The sequence below is a fragment of the Cnephaeus nilssonii genome, assembly GCF_951640355.1.
Source record: "Cnephaeus nilssonii genome assembly, chromosome: 15".
NCBI classification, from domain to species: Eukaryota; Metazoa; Chordata; class Mammalia; order Chiroptera; family Vespertilionidae; genus Cnephaeus; species Cnephaeus nilssonii.
This window is the reverse complement of record NC_137086.1, coordinates 14,364,813-14,391,603: the sequence shown is the minus strand read 5'-3', so window position 1 is coordinate 14,391,603 and position 26,791 is coordinate 14,364,813. Positions and strand designations below refer to the sequence as shown.

Here is a 26,791-nt window from a genome sequence, read left to right as displayed (position 1 = left end):
CAGTTTGGAACTAGTTGATTTCGAGGACACTGTGGGGCTCTGGTGGAGACATGGGATGGACCCTGGCATGTATCCACCCAAAGCTCAGGAAAGAGGGTCGGGCTGGCAACAGCATGGAAGCCCTCGGCACGTAGAGAATGACTGATCCTGTCACGAGGAAGAAGGACACCCTCCACTTGTACCCAGGCAGCGGTGGAGGCCTGGGCCACGGGCCCCTGCTAGGCCACGTGTGGCTGAGATGAAACGCTCTGGGAGGCCTCACCCTATGGTTTTTCTGTTCACGCCCAGGTCTCCGGAGTGGCAGGAAACCCGGGACCCACAGAAAAGCCAGCTGTATGTGAACAAGGATGATGGCGAGTTTTGGTATTTTCCCTTCTTTTAAGATTGCATTTTAAATCTTTAACAGTTGCCCTCAAGCGTTCCCCTTTCCCTAAAGTTTTGTGAGACTAGAGATTGGCTTTGCAGAGGCCTGTGTAGAGGGAGCCTTTTTTCTCAACCGAGACAGACGCTTTGAATGGGCAATGCCTGGTGTGTTCTCGCTTTGGGTGACAGACGCTTCGTCTCTGAAATATTGGAACTTCCAGGAAATGTTAAGGGTAAAGGAATATTGGAACTGGAGCTTGGAAACCAAGTTTCCTGGAAGCTGGGGTGCATGGTTTTCATGCCTGTATCTCCTGTGCTTCTTAATAAATGTGTTTTTACTAGAGGCCCGATGCACAAAATTTGTGCACTCGGCGGGGGGTAGGGGGGTGTCCCTCAGCCTGGCTTGCACCCTCTTGCAATCTGGGAGCCCTCGGGGGATGTCCTAAGCCGGCAGCCGGACATCCTTAGTGCTGCTGCAGAGGCTGTGAGCCCGGCTTCTAGCTGAGGGGCTCTACCCCTGTGGGAGCGCACTGACCACCAGGGGGCAGCTCCTGTGTTGAGCACCTGCCCCCTGGTAGTCAGTGTGCGTCATAGCAACCAGTTGTTCCACACTTTTGTTCTATTTGCATATTAGCCCTTTATTATATAAGATTGATTTCAGAGAGAAAGAGAGAGGGAGGGAGAGATAGAAACATCAGTGATGAGAGAGAATCATTGATCGGCTGCCTCCTGCATGCCCCCCTACTGGGGATCAAGCCTGCAATCCTGGCATGTGCCCTGAATGGGAATCAAACCAGTGACCTCTTGATTTCTGGGTTGATGCTCAACTGCTGAGCCACACCCCACTGGGCTCTCCTGTGCTTCTTGTTGGGATCTGGGGGCTCCCCAGTTTCCCTGCATGAATTCCAAAAGAGTTAGCTCTGTTCATCGCCCAGCCCAGGCTCTAGAGCTCACAGTCAGACACTGGTGTCTCTGCCCAGTGGCTATTGCAGGACTAGATGTTGCAAAAACACCTTTCTGGCCGTATGCTCTCATCTTAAAGGATAAGAGGGACATTTCTCTGAGGGGCTGTCTGGTTTACTTAGTGACACTTAAAATGAGATTTAGCATATGGGAAAAGGAGGCTGGCTCTAAGTAATTAAGAACCAGGGGGGGGGCGAATGTAAATTAGCAGGAAAATTATTCCCAGTATCTCCACTTTAATCACAGCATGAGGTGGGATGTTAGGTGTTGAATTCACTTCATTCTGATGATAAAAACCTCGACAATGAAATTGGCAAAGGGCCCCAGGGGAAGGCGATTTCCTCGCAGCTCGGAGGACTCCTGGCAGAGGGTCTGGCCGCCGTCCCGCTGGCCAGGAGCAGCCTGGCAGTTTGATCTGTGGGTCGAGGAGATGGCAGTCAGTGATCAAGCCTTTGCCAGGTGACATGCAAAACCCAGGATTTGCCTCTGCCCTTGTCCTCCCAGCCACGGGAGGGAGCGGAAGGGTACTTGACCTCAGGTGACCCAGAATGAGCAGGAAGCTCTGATCTTGGGTTGGGGAGTGGTAAGTCAGTGAACGCTGCAGCTGACAAGCAAAGGTACAGGGAAGTGAGGGGAACCCCCACCCTGGGGACAAAAACAGTGCTCATTAGGTGACGTGTATCTATTTTTAACAGGATGTCTTGTCAAGATTTCCAAGAGAACTTCTCCTGCCTGTATATGTGTAACCAGTTTCCAGTCAACCTGGACCTGGGACACACGCCCCATGAAAGATGGTCCCAAATGACGTTTAAGAACCGCATGACTCCAGGGAACACCACAGGTAGTTGTGACACTGGTCATGATCCTGGCAGACGGGATGCTGCCAGCCCTGGCCCCATCCTGGTTTCAGGTCTCAATGGCTCTTGATTCTGACCCATCAGCCTGAAGTTGGATGGAGAGGAATTTGTCAGCCTAAAGGGACAGCAGTACTTCTCCTAGGGAAATGGGTGCTGGTGGGGTGGGCAGGAGGATCTCAAATGTGTCTCCCTGGCCTTTCGCTCTCCCACTGTCTCCCAGGGGCAGAATAGGTCCATTTCCAGGATGGTCAGGAGGCTGGGTTGAACTCTGTCCTTGCCACGTACTGGCTTGTGACTCTGGGAATGTTGCGGTCTCTGTCCTCTGCCTCCCCTCCTGTGTACAGTGGGATTGGTAATCCCTGTCTGGTCCTAGACACCACAAGCACCACCCAGACCTAAGGGCGAACATTCCTGCCCCAGGTCAGCGTGTGCTGCCGCAGGGCGCTGATGCCAGAGGAAGCCCTCGGAGCCTGGCTCCGGGCTCCTGAGGTAAATCATGTTGGCTGTGACCCTGGGAGCATCACCTACTCTCACTGCACCTCCCACTCCCCACGTGTGACAAGGATGAGTGGAAAAGCTCCCTGTGAGGGTGACTCTGAGTGTGCTTACATATCCTGCATAGGACAGGCTGTGAAACAATGTGTGTGTGTGTGTATGAGTGTGCATGTGTGTGTATGTGTATGTGTGTGAGAGTATGTGTAGGTGTGTGTGCACCTAGACATGTGCATCCCCTCTCCTTGGCACCTGCCTGTCTTGAATGGTTTGCTGAATGACCCCACTCCCCCAGGGTGTCCCTCTTTTCAACCTCCAGCTCTTCACTCTGCTGGTCTCATCTCTATAGTTTAAGAAACATTTTCACCAAGGAGTGAATGTCCTCCTCCTCCTTGTTTTTAAAAGGAGACTGAGGCTCACAAAATAAAGAAGCTCGTTTCACAGCTAGTAACTTTGGACACTGGGGCCCACACCCGAGGTTCTAACCACCCCCAGGGCTCTCTGAACTCGATGTGTCTCCCCTCCGCCCTTCCCCCTCCCCCCTAGAGTCCCAGGAGCCAGGAGCTGAGCTGAACTCCAGCACCAGCTCTTTCTCTTGCAGAAGGACTTCAGAGGGACACACAGTACATCTTCTCTGTGCCCGAGAGCGTGGGAGGCAGCAATGTCGTTGTGTCTTTCAACATCATGCCACAACATGTAAAGGCAGAAGATGAGAAATTTCCACTAAACTTCCAGGTGTTCAAGGTAAGGCCGCCTGCTTCAGGGTTTGTCCTTTCGGGACATTCGTGTCCACCTGGGGGCAGTGGGGCGTGAGAGCAGCCAACCAGGCTAGGAGATGTCACTAAACCACAGCCTTGGAGATACAATCCAAAGGGGCTATGGAGTTCATCTGGTCCAGCTCTAAACTTGTAGGAACACCTGACACAGAGAGGAGATTAGACTTGACCAGGTTTACAATGGGACACACCCACCCACGCCAGCATTTCCTGGTGTGCGGCAGCTCTAATGCTTGTTGCTGAAACCGTGGTCCAGGTCTGTCTTACCTCCAGGCCCTATCAACGTCTCGCTTTTCCTCCCAATTTTGTCATCATTGCTGTGATGAGTAACCACATCTGGCTGAGTTGACAAAGGGCGAGCCTCCTCCTCTCGGTTACCTTCTCCCCTCCTTCAAGGGCGACCTGACAAAGGGCGAGCCTCCTCCTCTCAGTTACCTTCTCCCCTCCTTCCCCTTCCTGCTCCCCACAATGGGTTCGCTTTCCTTTTTCACAGCTCTACACTGGCAATGTGCAGTGGTCCCCATTCATCCCTGGGTTTGCCAGGCAACTGGCAGACCACACAGAAAGAAGGAATGCAGGGCCCTGAGCTGGGCTGCTGGGATCTGCTTGCCCTTGGGCAGTGGTCGGCAAACTCATTAGTCAACAGAGCCAAATATCAACAGTACAACGATTGAAATTTCTTTTGAGAGCCAAATTTTTTAAACTTAAACTTCTTCTAACGCCACTTCTTCAAAATAGACTCGCCCAGGCCGTGGTATTTTGTGGAAGAGCCACACTCAAGGGGCCAAAGAGCCGCATGTTGCTCGTGAGCCGCAGTTTGCCGACCATGGCCCTTGGGTATTGATTCGGGTTTCTGAATCTGCCTTTCTTCTTCTTCCCCCAGGTCGACCCTCAGGTATGGCTCACTACCGCCCTCACTGGGCTTCTCACGCCTCTGTTGTCATCTGTCGGTCAAGTGTTACGGACTGATACCCATGGACCAAGAGCCCTCGCCAGGCCCCCACATTCACACTTCTTGCTGCCATTGAGCAAGTTGGTTCTGCAGGATCAGGAGTCTGGACAGGGCAACGAGGGTCCAGTGGAGGGAGGAGGGCAGGAGAGCAGGAAAGCAGGGAAAACCTTATCTTTTACTTTGTAGGGGACACAATACCAACATGTGCGTACATGTGTGCATGCACACACACATACACACACACACACACACACACACACACACACACAGAGCCACAGGACAGTGCTGGCTCTGCAGAAGAACTAAGTTCATCATACTTTTGCCAGAAGGGCTCAAGCAAGTCAGGCTCCCAACCCGCTGAGGCTACTGGGCATGTCAACAGCATCACTTAGGAGATTCCATCCAGAACCCTGGCGCATTCCTGGACAGCCGCCTGTCTCCCGCCTCATCTTGTAGCACAGCCCTGTTTCCACCCCCTGAAAAAAGAAAAAAAAAAAACCCTCTCCCCTTCTCCCTGTTTTTCCCCAAGGCGGAGCTCACAAATAGTCATGTCATGCAGCGTAACCATTCTAAATGGAATGCCCATGCTCGACTGTACTGGGGAAAATTTATTTAGTAAGGGGTTTTTATTGTGTAATATGTATGTGACATCCGGTAATGGGAAGTGCATTATATTTATTGTTTTATCTCTAAGAAAATATTGAAATAAAAGGAAAATGATCAGGGCCTATTATTCTCCAATGAGAAGAAATTTCAGGGCTCTGCTGGGAAGATGAAATGGAGGAAGTGCAGGGAGCCCCACTGTGGCGATCCAGAGAGAGTTTCGCAGAAGGTACAGGGCAGAGGGGTCTGGGGGCTCCCGGAGGAACCCAGTGTTAAAGCAGTCTCACTAGTTCCCATGAAATTCTTCATATATAAGCAGAGAGGTAAACCCAGAATCCAGGATGCTGTTAGATTTAATGAGACAAAACCACTTGTCATATTTCTTTGCATTCATTATAGTGTTAGCATCTACACTGAGTGGCTAAATTATTATGATCTCTGAACGCATAATAATCTGGCCACTCAGTGTAGACTGACCACAGAGTTTGGATTTTAAAATAAGGTTTTTCCATGTATAAGAATTGCATTGTGGGTAGTTAGAAAGAAGCAGAGGACTAACCAGCCAGAGGCTGGGGGCCACTATCTCCTGGTCCCTTGACATATCAAGATTTGCAAGCTTTCCCTTATGCATAAGTACACTGAGTGGCCAGATGATTATGCGTTCAGAGATCATAATAATCTGGCCACTCAGTGTATATTAAATAACGGTCTAAACCCTCTTGCATTTTGAGGGTTTGGCCAAGCACCGTCTCCCTCGTTGGGGCCTGTTTGGTTAATGGAGAGGCATCTGGAAGGTGGAGGGTCTCCCTGGTGGCTGGGATGCAAACCCACCGGGGCTTTCTCACTATCCCTGTGTTTCCTCTAGTTTCAGCACTTTCGGGAGAGACTGCCATCCACCTTTTTTTCCCGATTCAGAAGTGCTGACAAGGGCATCGTGACTAAAACCAAATACAACCTCACAAAGTGCTTCACTCTGAGCACAGGGACCTATGTGGCAGTCGCTTCTGCGCGCAGAGAAGCAGTTGAGTTCTTGCTTAGAATCTTCCTGAAAATGCCAGACCCTGACCGGTAAGAACCTCTGGGGTTCCAACTGCAAATTCTACCTAATTCCATTAAAACACGTTGTGGAGGGTCTTCAATGCCATGGCAATGGTCAAGACGGTTCAGCAAGTGTGCACCCTGCTGGGCAGCTCACCCCCTCCTGGACCCGAGGCAGACAGGCCCGCAATCATGGTGGTCTTCACAGTGGAGCATGGATGGCACCTTCTCAGTCCAGCATGCCAGGGAGCCACTGGGCTACCAGTCGGAGTCGCAACCTGAGGTGAAGCTTATCCACCATCCTGGCAATGAGGGTTACTGTCCATGCGTATCTTGTGAAAGGAACCACTTCCTAAATGGTTAAGGACCAGATGACCCAAAAGACTGGACATGTGGTCATGATGGTCATTGTCTGCCAACTGTCAGAGCCGCCCACTTCACAGCCTGCTGTGCCTAGGACACTCCACTCAGTCCTTGGCGGCAATGCCCCCTGGGGTGCCCTTCATGTGGAAGGCCCCTTTGAACAGTGAGCAGGCATCCTTGTCACACTGTCCCCCTGATTTTCTAGGAACCTGGGCAGCAGTTTCAACCTCAGAGCTCTGCAGGTAGGTGTGCAGGAAGGTGGTGGGTAGGTCTCATTGGCCACATTCTATCCCCAAGAGCTTCTGTCTTCTTCCTTCTTGCCTCACCACTAATCAATGAAAACAGACATTATAATGGGATGACGATGGCTCAAAGGGACAGGGCAGAGGGAAGAAGGCCAGGCCTCTAAGGCCAGGCTGGACCCAACCATCTTCTCTCCACCAACTTCCATCTTCCCATTCCCCTAAAGCCGTGGTTGGCAAACTGTGGCTCGCGAGCAACATGCGGCTTTTTGGCCCCTTGAGTCTGGCTCTTCCACAAAATACCATGGCCTGGGCGAGTCTATTTTGAAGAAGTGGCGTTAAAAGAAGTTTAAGTTTAAAAATTTTGGCTCTCAAAAGAAATTTCAATCGTTGTACTGTTGATATTTGGCTCTGTTGACTAATGAGTTTGCCGACCACTGCCCTAAAGGTTTCACCCAATTGCTGGACCTCTGTCCCAGATCCAGGTGGGGGGGGTTCTTGTGCCCTCACTGTGCCAGACAGGTGCCTTCCTTTTCCAGAAATTTGATGTGGGCTATTTTCCCTTTGATCCAGGCAAGTCTTCCAGAAAATGGCTCCCAACAAAGCATTTTCTACAAATACGCCCAGCAGGTATAGTACTCAGCATGGGGACAGGTAATGGAGGGACCAACGGGAAGGAAATCTGTCCCAGGCTTTTATCAGGATACAGAGAGGAAAAGTAACTTCATGGGTTATTTCATCAGCCTCCTTCTCCGGACATCTCTGCAACTGATCTGGCTACCAAACTCTGGAGAGAAATGACGTCCCGCCTGGGTGACATCTGGGATGGAATGTAGAGCTTTTTAAATCTGTAAACAAGCAGTTGGACACATCCCTTGAAATCTTTCCTTCTCCTGCTCTGCCAGCTCCCACCAACCTTGGCATCATTCCTCCCGGGAGATAGCCAGCTGCAGAAATCACCAATAGAACTCTTCCTGCCAAGCAAGCCACCTATGTACACAGGGGATTTTCTTAATGGTTTTATAAACCGTTATAAAGAACTCCTTGACTTGTCAGGATAAAAACAGCTGCCAAGGGCTCTGCACGATGGGCTTTTTATCATTAATAATCATGTTGGGTGGAAAGTGATACAGATGATCGTGTGCATAGTGCCAGCCGTGGGCCAGGCAGAGGCCAAGGACAGGACGGATGCCAGACATTCAGATGGCTGCTGGGGCGGTGATGGCCAGGAGGCAGCCCAAAGGGAAATTATTCAGGAGCCTGGGCTCAGAGGAAAACTCAAGGAGAAGTAAAAAATGTGGCTGGCATGTAGGGTACAGGTTGCAAGAAGCAGCTCAGTATGGACCTCCTTGAAATTAATATGGGCCCAGGATTCAGGTCCACATTTGGGCTGATTCAAAAGGCTCTAGACCAGATACAGTCTGTAAGGTCCTGAAGGCAGGAATGGCATCATATGCATTCCTTGTCCCCAAGACCTATCACTGCCGTTGGCACAGAGAAGGTAGGTGCTCAATCAATTTGCATTGAATTAAGAGAGATTAGCTTCCCCTAGAGTAGATGCCCAAGTTCAGGTCACTTGCCCCAAGGTGATCAGCAGGACTAGGTACCTGAGACCAAACTCACCTTCAGGGGTGAGTGGCAAATCCTCAACATGGTCTATGCACCTGCACATCTGAAATAAAAATGATAAATTGTGAGATGATAAATGGTATGGATTCCCTAATTAGGACTTTTCTAAACAACAACCAAATGTCTCTCAGAGAGGGTCACTGGAGCCCATACGGGGGCCTTTGTAGAAATGAGGCACAGATGCAGCTTGGTGCCAGACAGCTGGGAGTAGAACCCAGTCTAGACTCCAGTCCCTTCTCATCCCTTTCCAGGACACCCTTGAGTAGCACCAACCCGGCACCTTTCTCCAAAACCTGCAAGCTATACTCAAAAGTTGTGAACAACAACAACAACAAAAAAAAAGCCCATGTGCTCACTGTGTCCTCTCTCCTGATCTCTTGTATCGGTTTACCTTGCCTTAAACGAATACAGTGACTAGGACTCTACCATTACCATGAGTCACCTTCATCAGCCATGGTAGTGGGGATGGTGCCATAACCCAGTGGTTACCTGTGGCCAGCAAAGACAGGTTGCTAATAGGGCAGGCCAGCCCCACCCATCAATCATTTATTTAGTTGGTAAACGTGTCCCAAATACCTAGGACATTCCAAGTGCCATGCTAAGCTTTGGGAATGCAGTGTCCATCCTCAGGAACTTCTACTGAGGTGGTAGAGACAGAATGCAATTCTTTGGGAACTTGTTGAGGCAAAGTTCATCTCCATTCCTATCCCCATCTCCTCAAACATCCTGGTGGTGACTGGTCCAGGGTCCAGGTCAGGGGCTGTGCTGGGAGGTTGGGAGACCTGCAAGAGGGAGATAGGATCCATGCATCAAAGCTGCTTATCTTCTCATTGGTTGGAGTTTCTCACCAACATGTCAACTGCTCTGGAAAGCAAGGTACCATGTTTCCTTTGAGGAAAAATCTCAGTTGACGGTGGGCACACCAAAAGGACTTCCTGACCCAGGAGACGTTGGAGGAATGACCTAAGGGCCAATTTCAGACACTGGCAGAATTTCTGGGGGCATCATGAGGGGCCATTCTTCTAGCTAAAGTACAGGCTGCAGGATTGTTCTTGCTTTCAGTTCTGTGTGATGAGGCCAACCCTGGGGACAGCATGTCATCTATGGGGTGCTGGTTCTCAGAAGACCCTAAGGAAGCACCTTCTTCCACCTAACCTGGCACCACTCTGCAAAGCCACCTGCTGGGAGGCCTCACTCCAACTCCTTCCCTGTGTAAATGCTTTGCCAGGGTGTTAATGCTTTAGCTAGAAGAATGGCCCCTCATGATGCCCCCAGAAATTCTGCCAGTGTCTGAAATTGGCCCTTAGGTCATTCCTCCAACGTCTCCTGGGTCAGGGAAGTCCTTTTGGTGTGCCCACCATCAACTGAGATTTTTCATCAAAGGAAACATGGTACCTTGCTTTGCAGAGCAGTTGACATCATCCCCTCAGCTTTGACCAGGCTGATGTAAGAAATGGCCACATGTAGAGCAGCTCTTCTCTGTAAAATCATCATGGAAGACACTGCCCAAACAGCCACTCAGTGTCCCTAATAGAAAATTGAATTCAGTTAACCCCTCCAGAAGTTCATTCCAGGAAATGTTTCTCTCCCCTTAACCTCAATTGCTTCCCCCTTTCTGCTTCAGTGTCTGGGAAGACTAGCATTAAGTAATGGGTTCAATTAGAGCAGCTTCTCTTAGCTTAGGTTCCCAGCAATTTAATCTCCTCTCACTCCCCACACTCAATCCCACACATGTACATTCAATAGTTACATTTTCTTAGTCTCTTTCTGGAAGCAGATGGGGAAACATACCTACGGGGCTGAATTGATTCCTTCAGCAATACTTCTCCTGAGGGACTCCCAAGTGCAAAGCATGGTGGGGAGGAAGCAAACACTGCTTTCCATCCAATAACGAATGAAGAGATAAACGCAAGGTACCCACACAAGGTATCAACCGTCAGGAATAATCAGCACCACAGAGGTTCCGGGGAGGGAGTTATTACCGTGGCCCGGAGCCCTCAGGAGAGGCTTCCTGACAAGGGTGAGCTGGGCACTGGGTGGGAACTGTGATTAGCAATCTGAGTGCTTTGCAGAGCCAGGCAGATGTGTCCCTCAGCTCCTGGGCACTGGATAATTCCTTCCTTGTTTGGACCAGGGACTAGGCATTGATGCTGCCCAGCTTCAGAGACTTCTCAACCAGGAATTCCTGAAAGGTAAGGACCTGCCGTTCCCAACGTCACCCCCATTGCCAAGCCAGCCCAATGTCACCCTCCCTGACCCTTCAGTCCCTCCTGTTCTGCCCCCTCAGGACCTCCAGCGGACACCTTCTCTTTGGATGAGTGCCGGAGCATCGTGGCGCTGATGGATGTATCCTTTGCAGTCATCGCCCATCTGCTCTGTGGGCCTCCCAAGGAACCTAATGAGGGTGTTACAGAACCCTTTCTCTCAGTATTTTCTCTGCTTCTTGGTTCTGAGAGCTCACCAAAGGGCCTGGGTTTCTGTGGATTCTAGTCTAACCTTCTAACTCTCCAAAATACTGGTAACTGTAGTGCCCTAGCTAGTTTGGCTCAGTGGATAGAGTGTCAGCTTGCGGACTGAAGGGTCCCAGGTTCAATTCGGGTCAAGGGCACATGCCAGGGTTGCGGGCTCAGTCCCCAGTAGCGGGTGTGCAGGAGGCAGCCGATCAATGAGTCTCATCATTGATGTTTCTATCTCTCTCCCCCTCTCCCTTCCTCTCTGAAATCAATAAAAATATATTTTTAAAAAATAGCCGCAGCAACAACGACAATAGTTACCATCTATCAAGCAGCTACAGAAGCACTGAAACTTGTGGAGAAGTCCTCAGTCTATACAGCAGTTGGACCCCAGGGGCAGACGGGAGACAGGGTCGGCCATCCAGTGACTTGTCCAGTTTCCATAGTCACGTGGCAGAGCAGGGCATCAAACCCAGGTCTCCTGCCTCCCATCCTGGCTTCTTTCTCTGATGAGCCATGTGGGCCCATCCCCTGGCAGACAGGAAAGACTAGCTTCCTGCGCACATAGCCCCCAGCATGGTCCCCTCGGTGTGGGCTGTCTCCTGGGAGGAAGACAGACGCTGCTCTTTCACTCCTAACAGGACTTGATTGGGAATTTGAATGTTGTCACTGTCAAACAAGAGGGCTTCTTGATGAAATCATAAATCAGGCCCTGGTTCTGCCAGCAGATGAATCAAAATGGCCATAGCAGTCCCCCAGCCTGGGGCAGGTAGCCCTCACCTCCCCTGCAAAGCAGACGGGTCTTTTCTACCCTTCCTCCCGCTCACACTCCAGGCCCTCCGAGATCCATTCTTTTCTTGTCATCAGCTCTCATGAAACCCATCGTATGGAATGGCTAGGGCTGGCTTTAATACGTCCATTCGCATGCACACCTGGCCCACATTCACGTCTCGTGCTGTTTCAGGAGTTGCCATGACCCCCTCAGGCTCCTCCCCACTCAACTGGTGAAGGCTGTGGTTGGGGCTCGTTCTTCCCCTGGATGCGAGAGATGTTGGCCTCCCCTTTCTCAGGGCTTTCTTCTCCTTCCAATTCTCCATTTCCCCTTATAACATAAATCTAAGCCAGGTCCCTTTCAGACGCAGCAGGAGCCAGCTGGCGTGAGGCCCAGTCCCATCTGTGTCACTAGTTGAAGGATGGAGGGCTTGTTGGTGGGACCTGCGGCCCCTCCACTCAGTGCACACTGGACTGGTTAACTCTTAACTCCCGGCAGCTGAAAGTCAATGGGCAGCTCGACCAGGAGGAGTTCTCCAGGCTGTGGAGCCGACTCGTCCGCTGCCAGGTACCGCCATGTTTGCTTTGAACTAACACTCTTGTTCCATCCCGTTTAGCAGATATTAATGGGCGCTTCCTCCTGCACCCGGGTTGAGGGGTGCAAAGAAAATAAGCCTCACCAGGCCTCAAGGAGAACTCCCATTGTGTTTGGGGAGATGTACAGGCACCACCAAAGGCAGTGACCGATTGAGTGGCAGGGTGAGGAACACTCTTGGATGGTGGAGGAGAAAGGGCTCACCATGGAGTGTAGCTAAACCACCAGCTAGCCTTGCCCCACATCCCTACCCCGGCGCACGGCCACATCCCCAGGCTGCCAGTCCACCTCCTCCCCTGCCCCCCGACGTGCTGGAAGGTACATCAAAACCAAAATGTGTGTGGCCACCCCAGTGCTCAGGACAAACTCTAACCTCCTCGGAGCTGTGCACGAGACCCTCTGCGTTATGGCCCTCCTTTAGGGTCAAGGAGAGGCCCTTCCACTCCCCCACACACCCCTGCAGACCCCAACTAGGAGACTCCTTGCTCTTCCTCCCTACACTCCCAGCCTGGCCAGCGCCCAACCACCTTGGGAGTCCAGCTCAGACACACCATCCATGCAGGGCCTCCCCGGAGGGTCTTGCCCACCCCCTAGGCCCTATGAGTTCTCCCCTCAGCTCCTGATGAACTCGCAGCAGGAAACTAAAGTCCCTGTTTGTATGGCTGTCCCAGGTTATCACCTGATCTCCGACTTGGGTCATTTGGGTTCTCACAGGCACTGCAGTTGCTGATATGCCCCCCCATTAGATTGTGGGGTCCTCCAGGGCTGGGGCTCCCTCATAGCCATCTTCCTTCCCCACTGCCTTCCTTAGTGTCTAGCACACAGTAGGTGCTCAAAGTGCTAAACAAATGACCAAACTATGAATTACTGAGTGAGTGAGGGGATGAATACCTCTCTGAGAACACTCTACACTTCGTGGTTATACTCACCAACAAAGCCAGGTTAGGCCAGAAAGGGTGCGTAAGCTGCTGTCTCACACTGACTGTCTCCTGACGTCGGCCTCAGACACACCAGCGGGAGTCCCACAGCCTGCATGCTTAGCCCAAAGCGGTCCCTCCCCTGCCTGGGCACGCTTCCTCACCTGCGAAGTACAAGGACAATCAGGGTTAGTGTGCAAATCGGGGAGAGGCAGGACTGTGCTGGGAGAGGGAGAGCCCCCTGCAGAGCTTGAGGCGTTGGGGTTGCTATGGCCTGGGACCGTGCTTAGTCCTGGACACAGCCCTCGCCTGCCTTGGTGCTCCCTGCACTCGCTCACTATGCGCAGGGCACTCTCCAGGCACTTGATAGATATCTGCGCATTTACTCCCGGCAACTCGCCTAGGAGCCAGGCCCTTGGGCCTGTGCTGCAGATGGGGAAGCAGGCCTGGGAAGATCCAGTAACCTGCCCAAGGCACACCCCCAGGCCATAAACCAGTCTGTGCTCTTCACCACCCTGTGCAGACTCTTTCCAGAGCTCTCCAGCTCCCCAGAGGCAGCGAGCTACCTGAGTGTCAGGAGCCCAGTGCATGGTGAGGGAGAGGAGAGAGCAGGATGGGAGAGGGGGTTGGGGAAGAAGAGAACCCCCCAGCCCCGCAGCTGGAGGTCAGAGTGGGCGGCTTCCCCGTCCCCTGCTGGGTGCCCTGCCTGCCTCTGAGCTGAGCCTCCAGGGAGGGAAAAGGGATTGGCTTGCGGGACCTCCCTCTACCAGGATGTCCTCTGCACCATGGGCACTGGAACTCACACAGGCTCCTGGCTTCTTTTCCGTGTCAGAGCGTTTTCCAGAACGCCCAGAGGAATGCGGGCGTTTTCCTGAGCTCGGATTTGTGGAGGGCCATAAAGGATACAGGTAAAGCAGGGGACCCTCTGAGCCCCGATGATGGAGGGTGGCAGCATGTGGGGGGAGGAGGGCGGGGGAACACCCCTCCTGGGCTGCAGCAAGGCTGGTGCAGCGGAGCGGGCAGTCAGGACCAGCAGAGCTGCGGCCTCGTGGCCTCCCCTGGTTTACACCGGCCCCTAGGGCCTCCAGCTCTGGGCTCAGACTCTGCTGCCTTTGCCTGAGTTCTCACGTGCCAGTCAATGTTGCCGGCTGCCTTCTCCCAGCACAGCTCTAACTGTGAGAGAGTAAGCCACATGATTGAAACCCTACCACCAAGCCGCCCTCGGGGACTCTTCATCTTGGCGTCTGGGCCGGCAGGGTTAAACACCCACGGGCAGGCTGATGCGCTCTACAGAGGGTTTGGCGCTAAACGAAATCAATGGCATCTCTGCTTCAAGGAGGCAGAGCTTCCAGTCCTGGGCTAAGGATGCCGCCCTGCAGGAGAGCCTCCTAGTCGGGCACGGACTTGTACTCATGTCCGCTCATTCGATGGTCTCCATGACTCTGAAACCGGGAAGGGCAGGAATCGCCGTCTCCACTGCGCCATGTGGGGAATGGGTCGCACAAAGGTTAAGTCGGGAAACCTGTGGCCCAGACTTCCTTGCAGGGATCTCCGTCAGCAGCGAGCTGCTGGATCTCATGGCCCTCAGGTACAGCGACAGCGCCGGCAGGGTCAGCTTCCCCAGCCTGGTCTGCTTCCTGATGCGGCTGGAAGCCATGGCAAGTAAGTGTCACCTGGGGACCTCCTGGAGACCTTCACAGTGACCAGAAGCACAGGAGAGGACCAGGGATGCACTCCTGCCCCAGCCTGGGCAGTGGGTGGCCTGGAGTCCTGCCCCAGGAGCTGTTGCCCCAAGAGACAGAGCCAACGCTAGCCTGCATAGCGGTGTCATCGGCTTGTGTCCCCAGCCTCCCGTCTGCACCGTTTTCTCCCCAGGAGATTCCCCTATCCCGGGGCTCTCATCTCCTCGTCACCCTGTGTACTCAGTGCTTCTTCCAGGGTCAAGGCTGAATACTGGGTCCCTCTCCAGATTGTGTTTATAGTTTAAACCTGCTCTGTAGTCATGCGGCGAATGACTTGGTCTCTGCAGGAGGAATTGCACACGCCAGCAAATAGCTGGGGGCAGGAGGTCTTTCCCCAGGACTCAGAAACTCAGCTATGTAGGCCAGAGGTTTGACACTTTTTAGCAGCATACCCCCCTTTGCTGTAAATGAAATCTTATGTGAAAGCCCAAGCTACAAAATAGCTCAAAATGGACCTGCTGTCGCTGAGGTAGCAGTGGCATGTGGCTTCTGCTCTAATCCTTACACCGCCCTGCCTCGTGGCATCACTGTAAACCCTACTGCTCTGAGCTAGACGATTCATGTTAAGATGGTGAGAACAGCCCTAGCCGATTTGGTTCAGTGGTTAGAGTGTAGGCCCACGGACTGAAGGGTCCCGGGTTTGATTTCAGTCAAGGCATATACCTCGGTTACTAGCTCAATCTCCGGCCCCGGTTGGGGTGCGTGCGGGAGGCAACCAATTGATGTTTCTCTCTCACATTGATGGTTCTCCCTCTCTGTTTCTACCCTTGCCTTCCACTGCCTCTAAAAATCAATGGAAAAAATACCTTCCAGTGAGGATTATCCAAAAAAATAAAAAGATGGTGAGAACAGAGCCCTGGGAGGGTAAATGAAAAGCCTGAGGCATAAACCTGTTCCAGAGAGTTGTCAGTTGGATGAGGGAGGTTCCCCACATGATGCCCCTGAAATACTTCCAAAGAGGCCCACACTGCCCCACGGCCCAGTGCGGAGATGCCTAGTGCAGGGAGACAAAGAGGGAGAGACGAGTGTGGGCTGGAGCAGCCAGAGCAGTTTCGAAGACTTGAGTTCAAGCTGTCCCTGGAAAGAGAAGAGAAGGGGAGGCAAAGCATCCCCGTGGAGAGGGCGAGAGTTTCTCTGGCTTCACACAGAATCGCCGCATTTGCTTTTATACGGGCATGTCCTGACTCCTCTCCTCTCTACCCTAGAGACTTTCCACAAGCTCTCCGAGGATGGAAAAGGACTCTACCTGACAGAAGTGGAGGTGAGCCGCCTTGCCCTCCCAGAGACAGGACCAGCCCAGCCCTCCTCTCCTCCCCAGATTCCAGGGGCATTTTTCTCCCTGAGGATATCGAACAGGCTGTCAGAGGCCAGCCAAGCTGCCGGCCCCCCTGCCTCCAATTACTGCCTTTATATATTGCTGGCTGCCAAGGCTGCTTTAGGAGCTTGGCAGACAGATTTTATTTTTTTCCGATAGCTTAATAAAGCAGAAGATTATGTGGAAGTCATAAATCCAAGCGGGAACTGAAGCACACCTGCTGGGCTCACTGTACATTAAACTTCCTCCCATTGAGTTTTAGAAAGAGCCTCCTGGCCCGGCCAGCTGGTCGACCTCATCTACCCTCCCACTGCCTGGCAGTGCAGGGAGTAGCAGAAAATATGCTGTGACAGGGGCCGGACCTCCTGCGTGGGTTGGAATTAGCCAGAAAGGGTTGGTGAGACTAGACTGAGATCTTTCAAGGGAGGAAGGTACCATTTGCCCTGATCTGTGTTAAGCTCGTGAGTGTAAAGACTGGTTGTAATGAGAATGTTTATTTCCTAGTGGATGAACTTGGTCATGTACAACTGAAGCAAGGAGTAGAGCAGACCCCAGAGTCCAGGTAAGACATGGCAGCTTTAGAATCATTTCTTCTTGCGGCCCAATTCCCCTTCACCTGCACACACGACCTTCTCCCTGGGAGCAGCCTCCCAGAGGTTAAGGAGCCCTTATTTGTGTGAGCCAAGGGGGACCTGAGGTTTTAAGGCCATTGCTGCAGATTTCATCCAAGTCATGGAGACCAGTGGGCATTCATGAAAGAGAATGGCCTGGAAGTCATGAGTGAGGGATTTAGAATCTGTTTTTAAAATCAATTCACTTTTTATTGAGATATGATTGATAGTTAACATTGTGTTAGTGTAGGTATCTAACAATGATTTAATATATGTATATATTGTGAAATGGTCACCACAATACATTTAGTTAACAACTGTCACCACTCATAGTTACAATTTTTTTTTGTTATGATGAGAACTTTTATGATTTACTCTCTTAGCAACTTTCAAATATACTAAATGTTGTTAACTATCGTCACCACACTGTACATCCCCAGGACTTATTTATCTTAGAACTGGAAGTTTATATCTTTTGACCACATTCACCCATTTTGCCCACCCCAACCCCCACCTCTGGAATCGACCAGTCTGTTCTCTGTATCTATGAGTTCGGTTTTCTTTAGTGTTTGGGGGTTTTTTTAGATTTATAAGTGAAATCATATGGTATTTTTGTCTTTCTCTGTCTGACTTGTTTTTTTAGCATTATGCCCTCAGTGTCCATCCCTGTTGTTGAAAATGGCAGGACTGCCTTCTTTTTTATGGCTGAGTAATATTCCATTGTGTGTGTGTGTGTGTGTGTGTGTGTGTGTGTGTGTATATATATATATATATATATATATATATATATATATATATATATCACATTTTCTTTATCCATTCATCTGTTGATGGACACTTAAATTGTTCCCATAGCTTGGCAATTGTAAATAATGCTGCAGTGAACATGGGGTACAGATACCTTTTTAAATTATTGTTTTTGTTTCCTTCAGGCAAATATCCAAAAGTAGAATTGCTGGATCATATGGTAGTTCTAGTTTTAATTTTGGGGGGAACCTCCATACTGTTTTCCATAGTGGCTGCATCAATTTACATTTCCACCAACAATGCACAAGAATTTCCTTTTCCCCACATTCTCTACAACACTTATCTCTTGTCTTTTTGATAATAGCGATTCCAACAGGCAGGTGTGAGTTGATATCTTATTGTGGTTTTGATTGGCATTTTCCTGATGCTTAGTCATTTTGAGCAACTTTTCATGTACCCATTGGCCAATTGTATGTCTTCTTTGGGAAAATATCTATTCAGCTTTTCTGTCCATTTTTAAATCAATTGTTTGTTTTTTTCTACTGAGTTATATGAGTTCTTTATATATTTTTTATATTAACTCCTTATCAGATATATGCTTTGCAAATATTTTCTCCTATTCAGCAGGTTGCCTTTTCATTTTTTGTTGATTTCTTTTGCCTGCACGGAAGCTTTTTAGTTTGATATAGTCTCTCTTGTTTATTTTTCCTTTTGTTGCTTTTGCTTTTGGTGTCCAATCAAACAACTCATTGCCAAGACAAATGTCAAGAGGATTATTCCCTATATTTTCTTCCAGGAGTTTTATGGTTTAAGGTCTTACGTTCAAGTCTTTAATCTGTTTTGAGTTGATTTTTGTGTGTGGTATAAAATAGGGGTCTAGTTTGATTTTAGAATTCTTAACTGAAGTTCCAATGAGGAAAGGCAATCACTCATCACAGCAAACATTAATGTGTGGAGCAACAGAAATGATCAGACCTTGGGGAAGTGAAACTTGGGTCCAGCTCCAGACCTACCATTGCCTCACTATGTAGCTTTGGATGCATCACAGACATCTGAAGGCATCAGCATCTATTTCTCTAGCATGAGTGCACTGAAGAATTAGCACCCATGTAACATTTTCTTCTACATTTTTACTTTTCAGAGAACAGACCTACAGATACATAGTCTACATCCCACCCTACTATAGCAGAAGCCCCTGCAGAGCCTGATAGAATACAGTAGGTCCTCGGGTTGCCTCGGAGATCTGTTCCTACGGTGCGACGTAATCCAATTTTCATAGGAACATAACCTACATAAGCACCTACGTCATTGACATGGAGCACATACACAGCATGAATGAAGTGAAACAGTAAAAAAAAAAATTTTAAAGAACGATAATAATTCCAGCCCTAACCGGTTTGGCTCAGTGAATAGAGCATCGGCCTGTGGACTGAAAGGTCCCAGGTTGAATTCTGGTCAAGGGCATGTACCTTGGCTGCAGGCACATCCCCAGTAGGAGGTGTGCAGGAGGCAGCTAATTGATGTTTCTCTCTCACCGATGTTTCTAACTCTCTATCCCTCTCCCTTCCTCTCTGTAAAAAATCAATAAAATATATATATTTTTAAAAAGATAACAATTCCTGACCTTTACTTGTGGTAAATAAATAATAAAGCACATATGTATATAAATATGTCGAAATGACAGAACTTTTTTTTTTAATAAATAAATGGGAGATGGCGACGTAACCACGAAATAACGTACATCGTGTCCAATGTAACCCAAGGACTGTCTGTATTCCGGAACTTGGGAGCTCAATATTTTGTGTTTCCATTGTTGGACACCTTCGGGTATTAGGTGTTCTTTATCTAGAGGCGACAATCTACTTCCCTGGAATTTTCTATCCATGCTTCAAGCTCTGCTCTCTCGACCACTGTAGAAAAATAGACTTGGACATGCCAGACCTTCAAATACTTTGCTGCTTAACCCAAAGCCTCTCTTCTTTCGTTATCTCTGATGGTTCTTATCTGGGACCTTTTGGTGACCATTCTCTATATGCCAATGTCCCTTTGGAGCGTACAGTCTCCTAGGCAGCAGACCTGTGATCAGCACTTTCTAGGGTCCTATTTGTAAACAGCATTTATTTAATCTCCCAATCATGTAACTTGAAATTAAGACACAGACATGGTCTCTATAAAGAAATAATATTTTAGCATAAACATTTCCTGATGAATACCTGGTGCCTCTTAATGAACACAAGCCAACAAACATTGCAGAGATTCAAGTTAATTAGACTCAACTATATTTTCCTGAATTCCCCTTCCAAGCCTTTTTAAAAATAGAACACTTGATCATTTCCAATTTGCATGACTTCCAATATCAGGAATGACTCTTCAATTGTATCTTTAAGCTAATTTTGCATGTAGGACCTAAAGCTTGAACTTTTGAAATAACTGAACTCTCAGCATCCTTTCTCCATAAAAGGTCTCAACTCCCTCTGTCAGAAGGAAGTGTAATATAAGTTGCATGGTTACGTGTGTTTCAGTCTCTTTCAGTAATGCCTGTCATCACCCTAAGAGGGCTCCCCGACTTCCCTGTTAATCACAGCCCTCTGCCATCACATTATTAAAGCACCTCCACTCACTCTTGGCTCGTGGGTTGCTTTGCAGAATTGGAGGCAGGAGGATGAATAAGTTCTGCCTCCAAATCTACAAACCCACTTTTATCTGTAATCATCTCCCACCCTCCTCCCATTATGCTAGAGGGCATAGCCCTCTGAGGATGTCCTGGATCTAATTACCTTCCACCTTCGCAAGGGCTTGATTAAATGAATTCTCTCCTCTGACTCCTGAATACCAAAACTCTCTCTCTTTCTTCTGGAGCCTTCTAATTCCCATTTAAACATGCTTCCCTTTTAAATTTCCTCCATCTCAAATTCCCTTCCAGCCACAACTCCATCTCTTTCCTCCCTTTACAGAAAAACACCCATCAGGAGCCGACTGTCTCTACTCCTTCCCTCCCACTTTCTCCTGAAGTTGCTTCAATTCAGATTTCTCAGACATCATCTCTCCCGGCCTTTTGCATTGGCTCCCTATCTGATTTCCTATGTCCACCCATATCCCTCAAATCAGTTTCCTGCAGTCTGAGCACATTTTAAAAGATTCAGATCCAACCATTGCACTCCCCAGGTAAAAATCCTTCAGTGTTTTCCAATTGATATTCAGGAAATGTACGGAATCAGGAACGTGGTCTGCATTGCCTGGCCCCTGCCCTCCCGTCTCACCACACCTGTGTCTCTCCTCCTTCTTGCACTCTACTTCCACCGCCCCAGCATCGCTTTATTTCCTTCCGTGTTTTATTCTTTTCCCAGCCTCAGGGCCTGTGCCCTTACTGTCTGCTCAGCCCTGGGGTTAGTTGCCTAACTCCTAAGAGTTCAGGTCTCAGTCCTATTGGGGTTCCCGTGTTATTTACTCACACATCACACTTCCCCAATCATAACATTCGAAACACGTTTTTATTGTTGTTGCCAACTTTTTCCCTTTTTAGAGCTTTATTGAGATGTAAATCACACACCATACAGTCTATTCATTTAAGGCAGTGGTCGGCAAACTCATTAGTCAACAGAGCCAAATATCAACAGTACAACGATTGAAATTTCTTTTGAGAGCCAAATTTTTTAAACTTAAACTTCTTCTAACGCCACTTCTTCAAAATAGACTCGCCCAGGCCGTGGTATTTTGTGGAAGAGCTACACTCAAGGGGCCAAAGAGCCACATGTGGCTCATGAGCCGCAGTTTGCTGACCACGGATTTAAGGTATAGGGTTTGATGCTTTTCGATATAGTCACAGAGCAGTGCAACCATCACCACACTAATTTTAGAATATTTTTCATCACCACAAAAAGAAACCCCATGCCCATTAACGGTCACTTCCTAATTTTGCCTGACCCCTTTAGTCCTAGGCAACCTCTATTCTGCTTTCTGAATCTGTATATCATTGGAATCATGTAATATGTGGTCCTTTGTGACTGATTTCTTTCACTTAGCATGGTATTTTCACGGTTCATCCAAGTGGTAACATGTATCAAGACATCATTTCTTTTTGGTGTCAAATAATATTTTATTTTTGTCAATATACCATATGTTACTCATTCATTCATAATTTGATGGACATTTAGGTTGTTTCTACTTTGTGGCTTATTGTGGATAATCCCGCTATGAATGTTTATATACAAGTTTTTGCATGGATGTATGTTTTTATTTCGCTTGGGTGTATACCTAGGAGTGGAATTTCTGGGTCATACGGTAACTCTGTATGTAACATGTTGAGGAACTGCCAAACTGTTTTCCAAAGCAGCTGCACCGTTTTTACATCCCCACCAGCAGTGAATGAGAGTGCCAATTTCTCCACATCCTCCACAGCACTTGTTGCTGTCCGTCTTTTTTATTATGGCATCCTAGAGGGTGTGAAGTGATATCTCTGTGGTTTTGATTTGCAGTTCCCTGGTGGCTTGTGATGTTAAGTATGTTTTTGGTGCTTATTGGCCATTAGTATCACTTCTTTGAAGAAATATCTATTTAAGTCATTTGTCTGTTTTAAAATTGGGTTATTTGTCTTTTTGTTACTGAGTTGCAAGATATATATAAAGGGGTAGGCAAAAGTAAGTTTACAGTTGTGAGTATACAAAAGTTTATTCTTGTATTACGATTAATGATTGTATTATTTATTTGTATTATAACTGTAAACCTATTTTTGCCCATCCCTGTATTCTAGTACAAGTCCCTTGATCATGTTTGTGATTGCAAAACTTGTCTCTCATTCTTCATGTTGTCTTTTAAGTTTTTTGGTGATATTGTTTACAGAACATGAGTTTTTAATTTGGAAGACCAAATTATCTGTGTGTTTTTTTCTCTTGTCAGTTATACTTTAGGTGTTGTATCTAAGAAATCATTGCCTACCCCAAGATCATGAATATTTACTTCTATGTTTTTCTCCCAACATTTTTATATAGTTTAACTCTTACAGTTAGATCTTTGATCCATTTTGATGTAACTTTGTATATGATATGATGTAGTATTCAACTTTATTATTTTACATGTGTGTATCCAGGTGTCTACTTTTGTTTAAAAAGACTACTCTTTGCCCCATTGTATTATCTTAGCACCCTTTCCAAAAATCTATTTATCATAATGTAAATATTTATTTCTGAATTTTAAATTATATTCCATTGTTCTACATCTATCCTTATGCAAGTAATACAATGTGCTGGTCACTGTAGCTGTCTAGTAAGTTTAGAAATCAGGAAGTGTGAGTCCTCCAACTTGGTTTTTCTTTTCCAATATTGTTTTGGTGATTTGGGGTTCCTTGAATTTAATATAAGTTTTAGGATCAGCTTGCTAAATTCTGCAGGGGGAAAAAGGGCAGCTGGGATTTTGATAACAGTTGCATAAATCTGCAGATCAATTTGGGGATATCACCGTCTTCGCAATATACAATATACGGTTTTCTGATCCATGTATATGAGATGTCTCTGTGGGGTTTTTTTTGTGTGTTTTTTTTTTTAGATCTTCCTTAATTTCTTTCAAAATTTTTGTTGTTGTTTATAGTGTAGAAATCCTGCACTTTCTTTGTTAAATTTATTCCTAAGTATTGTATTCGTTATGATGCTATTGCAAATAATTTTAGTTTCAGATTGTTCATTGCTAATGTATAGAAATAAAATTAATGTATGTATATCGATCTTATATTCTGCCACTTTGCTGAACTCATTTTTTAGTTCTAGTAGTTGTCAGGGGATTCCTCGGGATTTTGTATAGACATAATCACATCATCTGCAAACGGAGAGTTCTATTTCTTCCTTCCCAATCTGGATGGCTTTGATTTATTTTTCTTGTTCAATATCCTGCCTAGACCTGCTAATACAATGCTGAACAGAGGTGGAAAAAGCAGGCATTCTTTTGTTACTGAACTTCAGAAAATGCCCTGTTTTTCACCAGTACGTATGATCTCACCTTTGCGGGTTTCGTAGCTACCATTAGTCAAGTTGAGGAAGTTCCCCTCTATTTGTAGTTCGCTGAGTCAACGCACTTTTAATTACCTGCTGATGTCTGTGTTCCCTGCCACACTGTAAGGCTGGGTATACCTTCTCTGTGGCTATCTCGTGAGCACGCAGTGAAGTGCCTGGCATAGAGAAACCCTTCAGTAACCATTTCCCAAATGACGGGAAGGAATTCTCCCTTCGGATTTCCCTCCTCCTTCGTTTTGTTCTCATCCCAGCTTTGGTAAATGTCGTCTTAAACCCAAGTCTTCCTGCTATTTCAGCTATTCCTCTACTTTCTTCCCCATTTGGATTACTGCGGAGCAGACAGTTAACATTATCTTGTTATAATCTCTAATACATCATGGTCAATATTCTTTCAGAATGGCTATTGTCTAACTGATTGATCTTCTTGCCCCTTTAAACTCTGCTTTCCTAAGTCCAGGGCACCTTTTAACTCTGTCCAGCATTCCTTTACTTTGATGCTAGGGAGTCAAAGTTGCTTTCTTCCAGGATTTTCATCACGCCCGGGTTAGGAAAGAGATGTCCACTGTTGGCCAGCATTCAGTCCAGAGCATTCCCTCTCCTCGCTCATCTGGTCCTCTGTGCGATGAAGCAGCCACTGCAACGTGGGAAGGCCTTGTCTGGTGAGCTGTGTGAGCTTCTGCCCAGAGCCCGGGGCGCGGAAGGCCCTCAACAGTCTACTTTCCTCCAGGTCACTCCCCACAAGCTGTGTCAACAAGCTTCGATCTGCCCTTGGACTCTCCAGGAAAGCTGTAGTGTCCACCACTGTGAGCCCACCTCTGTCTCCCTCCTTCGGCCATCGGCTGCCTCTGCCTCGGTCAGTGAGGAGGGAGAAGTGTGCAGCCAGACAACGCCTCTTCCTCCCCTCCCGTCAGGTCTGTTTCTTTTCAACAAAGCATGCGCCTCCACGGCCACACGTGGGCAATGTTTATGTGGGAAATCTTCAGAGCTATCAAGTTCATACTTTTAAAAAATGACTCAGAAAATACTCAGAGCATCTATCTATGGTCCTTGGACATTTGAGACTATGTTGATATGAATTGGTTTCAGACTAGAGGTTTAATACACTGCAAGTCACACCTGCTGAGAGTTTGTCCAACTAACGTCATGTACATTCATGTGGATCTACTGTCAACGTGGCAGTACAGCGTCTTATTCTAACAACGTTAGTTGTAACCGTTTCCCACTACGCAGAAATAAGGTGTGGGAGCAACGTGCCAGCTTCTGCTACTCTGCATGAAGGTGAAATGTGGCAGCAATAGCCCCGATCCTGCCGATTTACCCACAACCCAACAACGTTGTCCTAATAAACCCACCTCTCCATCCTTCAGGCCAACGGAGCGCTTTTCGAGGGTTGGGAGTCTGGACTCGCCTCTTTGGTGTGAAAACTCCCTACCTCCTTTGGCAGACAAACACATGTTGGTGAGCAGGTACCTTTCAAACCCAGGGTGTCCAGCTTCCGGAGCTGGATTTTAAAGAGAAATGTATCCACCTAGGACAGTGACATGGGCCCTCCAAGGGCATGAACCAAGAAGGAGCAAGTTGGAATCCAGGAAAAAGGAGATCCAGCCGTCCAAGGACCAGAGCTAGGCAGCTAAACAAGAGAGCAAGAGGCCGGCGGGGAGCAGGACAAGGGACACTTGGGGGGAAAAGGAACCAGCAGTTCTCTCTGACCGCAGAGTAATCATGGGGAAATGGTGTTCAGATAGATTTTGAAATTCGGCTGGAGAGCTTAGATGAATTATTGGGATAATAACGTAGTCTAAGCGGATTTTTAAAATGAGGTCATTATTAATTCCTGGAAGAACAAAGAATTATAGAAGAAAAGTAATATGATCCCAGAGTATTTCTTCACTCAGCAGCCAACAGTACATATATAATTGTAATAAAGCAAAAATGGGATATTGATTTCACAAAAAATGTGACATAAATCTATTAGAGAATGTAGGGAGCGAAGGCACAGGTATGCAAGTGGGCGAGGAGCACCCCAGCCCCATCTTCCATCATCAGTCAATAGGCATTTCACATTAATAAGCCAGGGTTAACCACGGGAGCACATTATTGAGAAATATGGAGGTCGGCATCAGAAGAGTTTGGAGAGAGGAATTCAGGGTAGGGACAGAACGGGGGGGGTTGCGTCTTTCCTTCATGCCTTATAATCCTAGCTGTGTGTTTAACTTTAGTACTGGGGCTGGATTTTTATGAAAAATAAGTCAGCAAACTGGCAAATAGCCTGAGACTCAAGAGAAGAGGAGAGAGAGGAGAGTCGGGCTGCTTTGCCACATGGGCGGGAAGTTGGCTGATTATAGTTGTAGAAGAAATGTTTATACAGGAATGTCGTTTTCATCCAAGAAATGTAGCCATGGAAAAGCCACCCTCTTGCAGGAGGGCAGAGCCCGCAGATCAGAGCTCAGCTGGAACAGAGGGCAGAACTGCCTTTGGTCTCAGCCCTTCCAGCCCATGGTGGGGTGGGGGTTGGAGAAACATCTGCTCCCCAATTTCTCTCCATTTTGCTGCAGACACTCGGTTTGCACTCAGACAGGCAGAGTAGGTGGGTAGGTGCCTCCCCGGATCTCTGAAGAATGAGATGCTGACATTCCCATCCACTGGGGAGCCCTGGGCATGATGTGGCTGGTCCAGCCTTACCTGCAGGTGGTACGTGTGCTCCCCCTGCTGGTAGTCCTGAACAGTGTTCATGGGAATGGGGCTGGGTCTCTGCAGCCACTCAACAGAAGGAAAAGCTCTCCTCTCCCTGGCTTCTGTGTTTGAGCCTCTGTGTCTTCCTCCGGGACAGGCTCCCAGTGATTGGGCAAGACCCTGCCCTCATTCCAACGGGCCGTGCTGCCCCCGAGATGGTGATGCGAATGGCATCTGCACTCTGGCGATGCAGTCACAGCCGCCTTCGAGGAGCTGGGCTGGGTCCTCCGCTGGGTCCGACTTGGTAGCCCCGAGGTCCCAGAGAAGGTCGCCTGAGAGTTTGGGGACACCAGCCAGGAACCTTCTGGACAATGGAGCAGACGTTCCATTCTGGGAAAGGCAGGGAGAGGCTGCACCTCGGTCCCCTCCCACCAGTCCATACATTTCTTAGAAGAGCCAGAATGAGCCAGTCGCCTACCCACAAGGTGTTGTGGGTGACCCGGGATCAGCCCACTGGGTGTTAGCAGAGTAATCACACTCTCCAGGGTCTGAATCCGGAGTGTTTCACAGCCAAATGGCAAAATAAAACATGGTTCCCGTAAAGGTCTTGGACTCCATGGCGAGTAGGATCTTCGTCCCGGATGGAAAAGACATTTGGGGAAGGAGAAACCCCAGCCAGCGAGGCGG

At 48.4% G+C, this 26,791-nt stretch overlaps 1 protein-coding gene across 1 annotated transcript in view; it reads left to right on the top strand.

The window, feature by feature from the left end:
• Window positions 1-18,721, top strand: part of CAPN13 (calpain 13) — a gene marked incomplete at its 5' end in the record, with an annotated part of 46,062 nt that extends 27,341 nt beyond the window's left edge. The window contains 15 exons of the mRNA XM_079792115.1: window positions 289-363; window positions 2,022-2,167; window positions 3,277-3,419; window positions 4,335-4,346; window positions 5,872-6,074; window positions 6,613-6,649; window positions 7,223-7,279; window positions 10,413-10,470; window positions 10,566-10,624; window positions 12,002-12,070; window positions 13,847-13,922; window positions 14,548-14,676; window positions 15,962-16,017; window positions 16,576-16,633; window positions 18,571-18,721. Of these exons, the coding sequence (XP_079648241.1) occupies window positions 289-363; window positions 2,022-2,167; window positions 3,277-3,419; window positions 4,335-4,346; window positions 5,872-6,074; window positions 6,613-6,649; window positions 7,223-7,279; window positions 10,413-10,470; window positions 10,566-10,624; window positions 12,002-12,070; window positions 13,847-13,922; window positions 14,548-14,676; window positions 15,962-16,017; window positions 16,576-16,602 (1,147 nt within the window). The 3' untranslated portion in view covers window positions 16,603-16,633; window positions 18,571-18,721. The remainder of the gene's footprint in view (window positions 1-288; window positions 364-2,021; window positions 2,168-3,276; window positions 3,420-4,334; window positions 4,347-5,871; window positions 6,075-6,612; window positions 6,650-7,222; window positions 7,280-10,412; window positions 10,471-10,565; window positions 10,625-12,001; window positions 12,071-13,846; window positions 13,923-14,547; window positions 14,677-15,961; window positions 16,018-16,575; window positions 16,634-18,570) is intronic.
• Window positions 18,722-26,791: the final 8,070 nt, after the last annotated feature.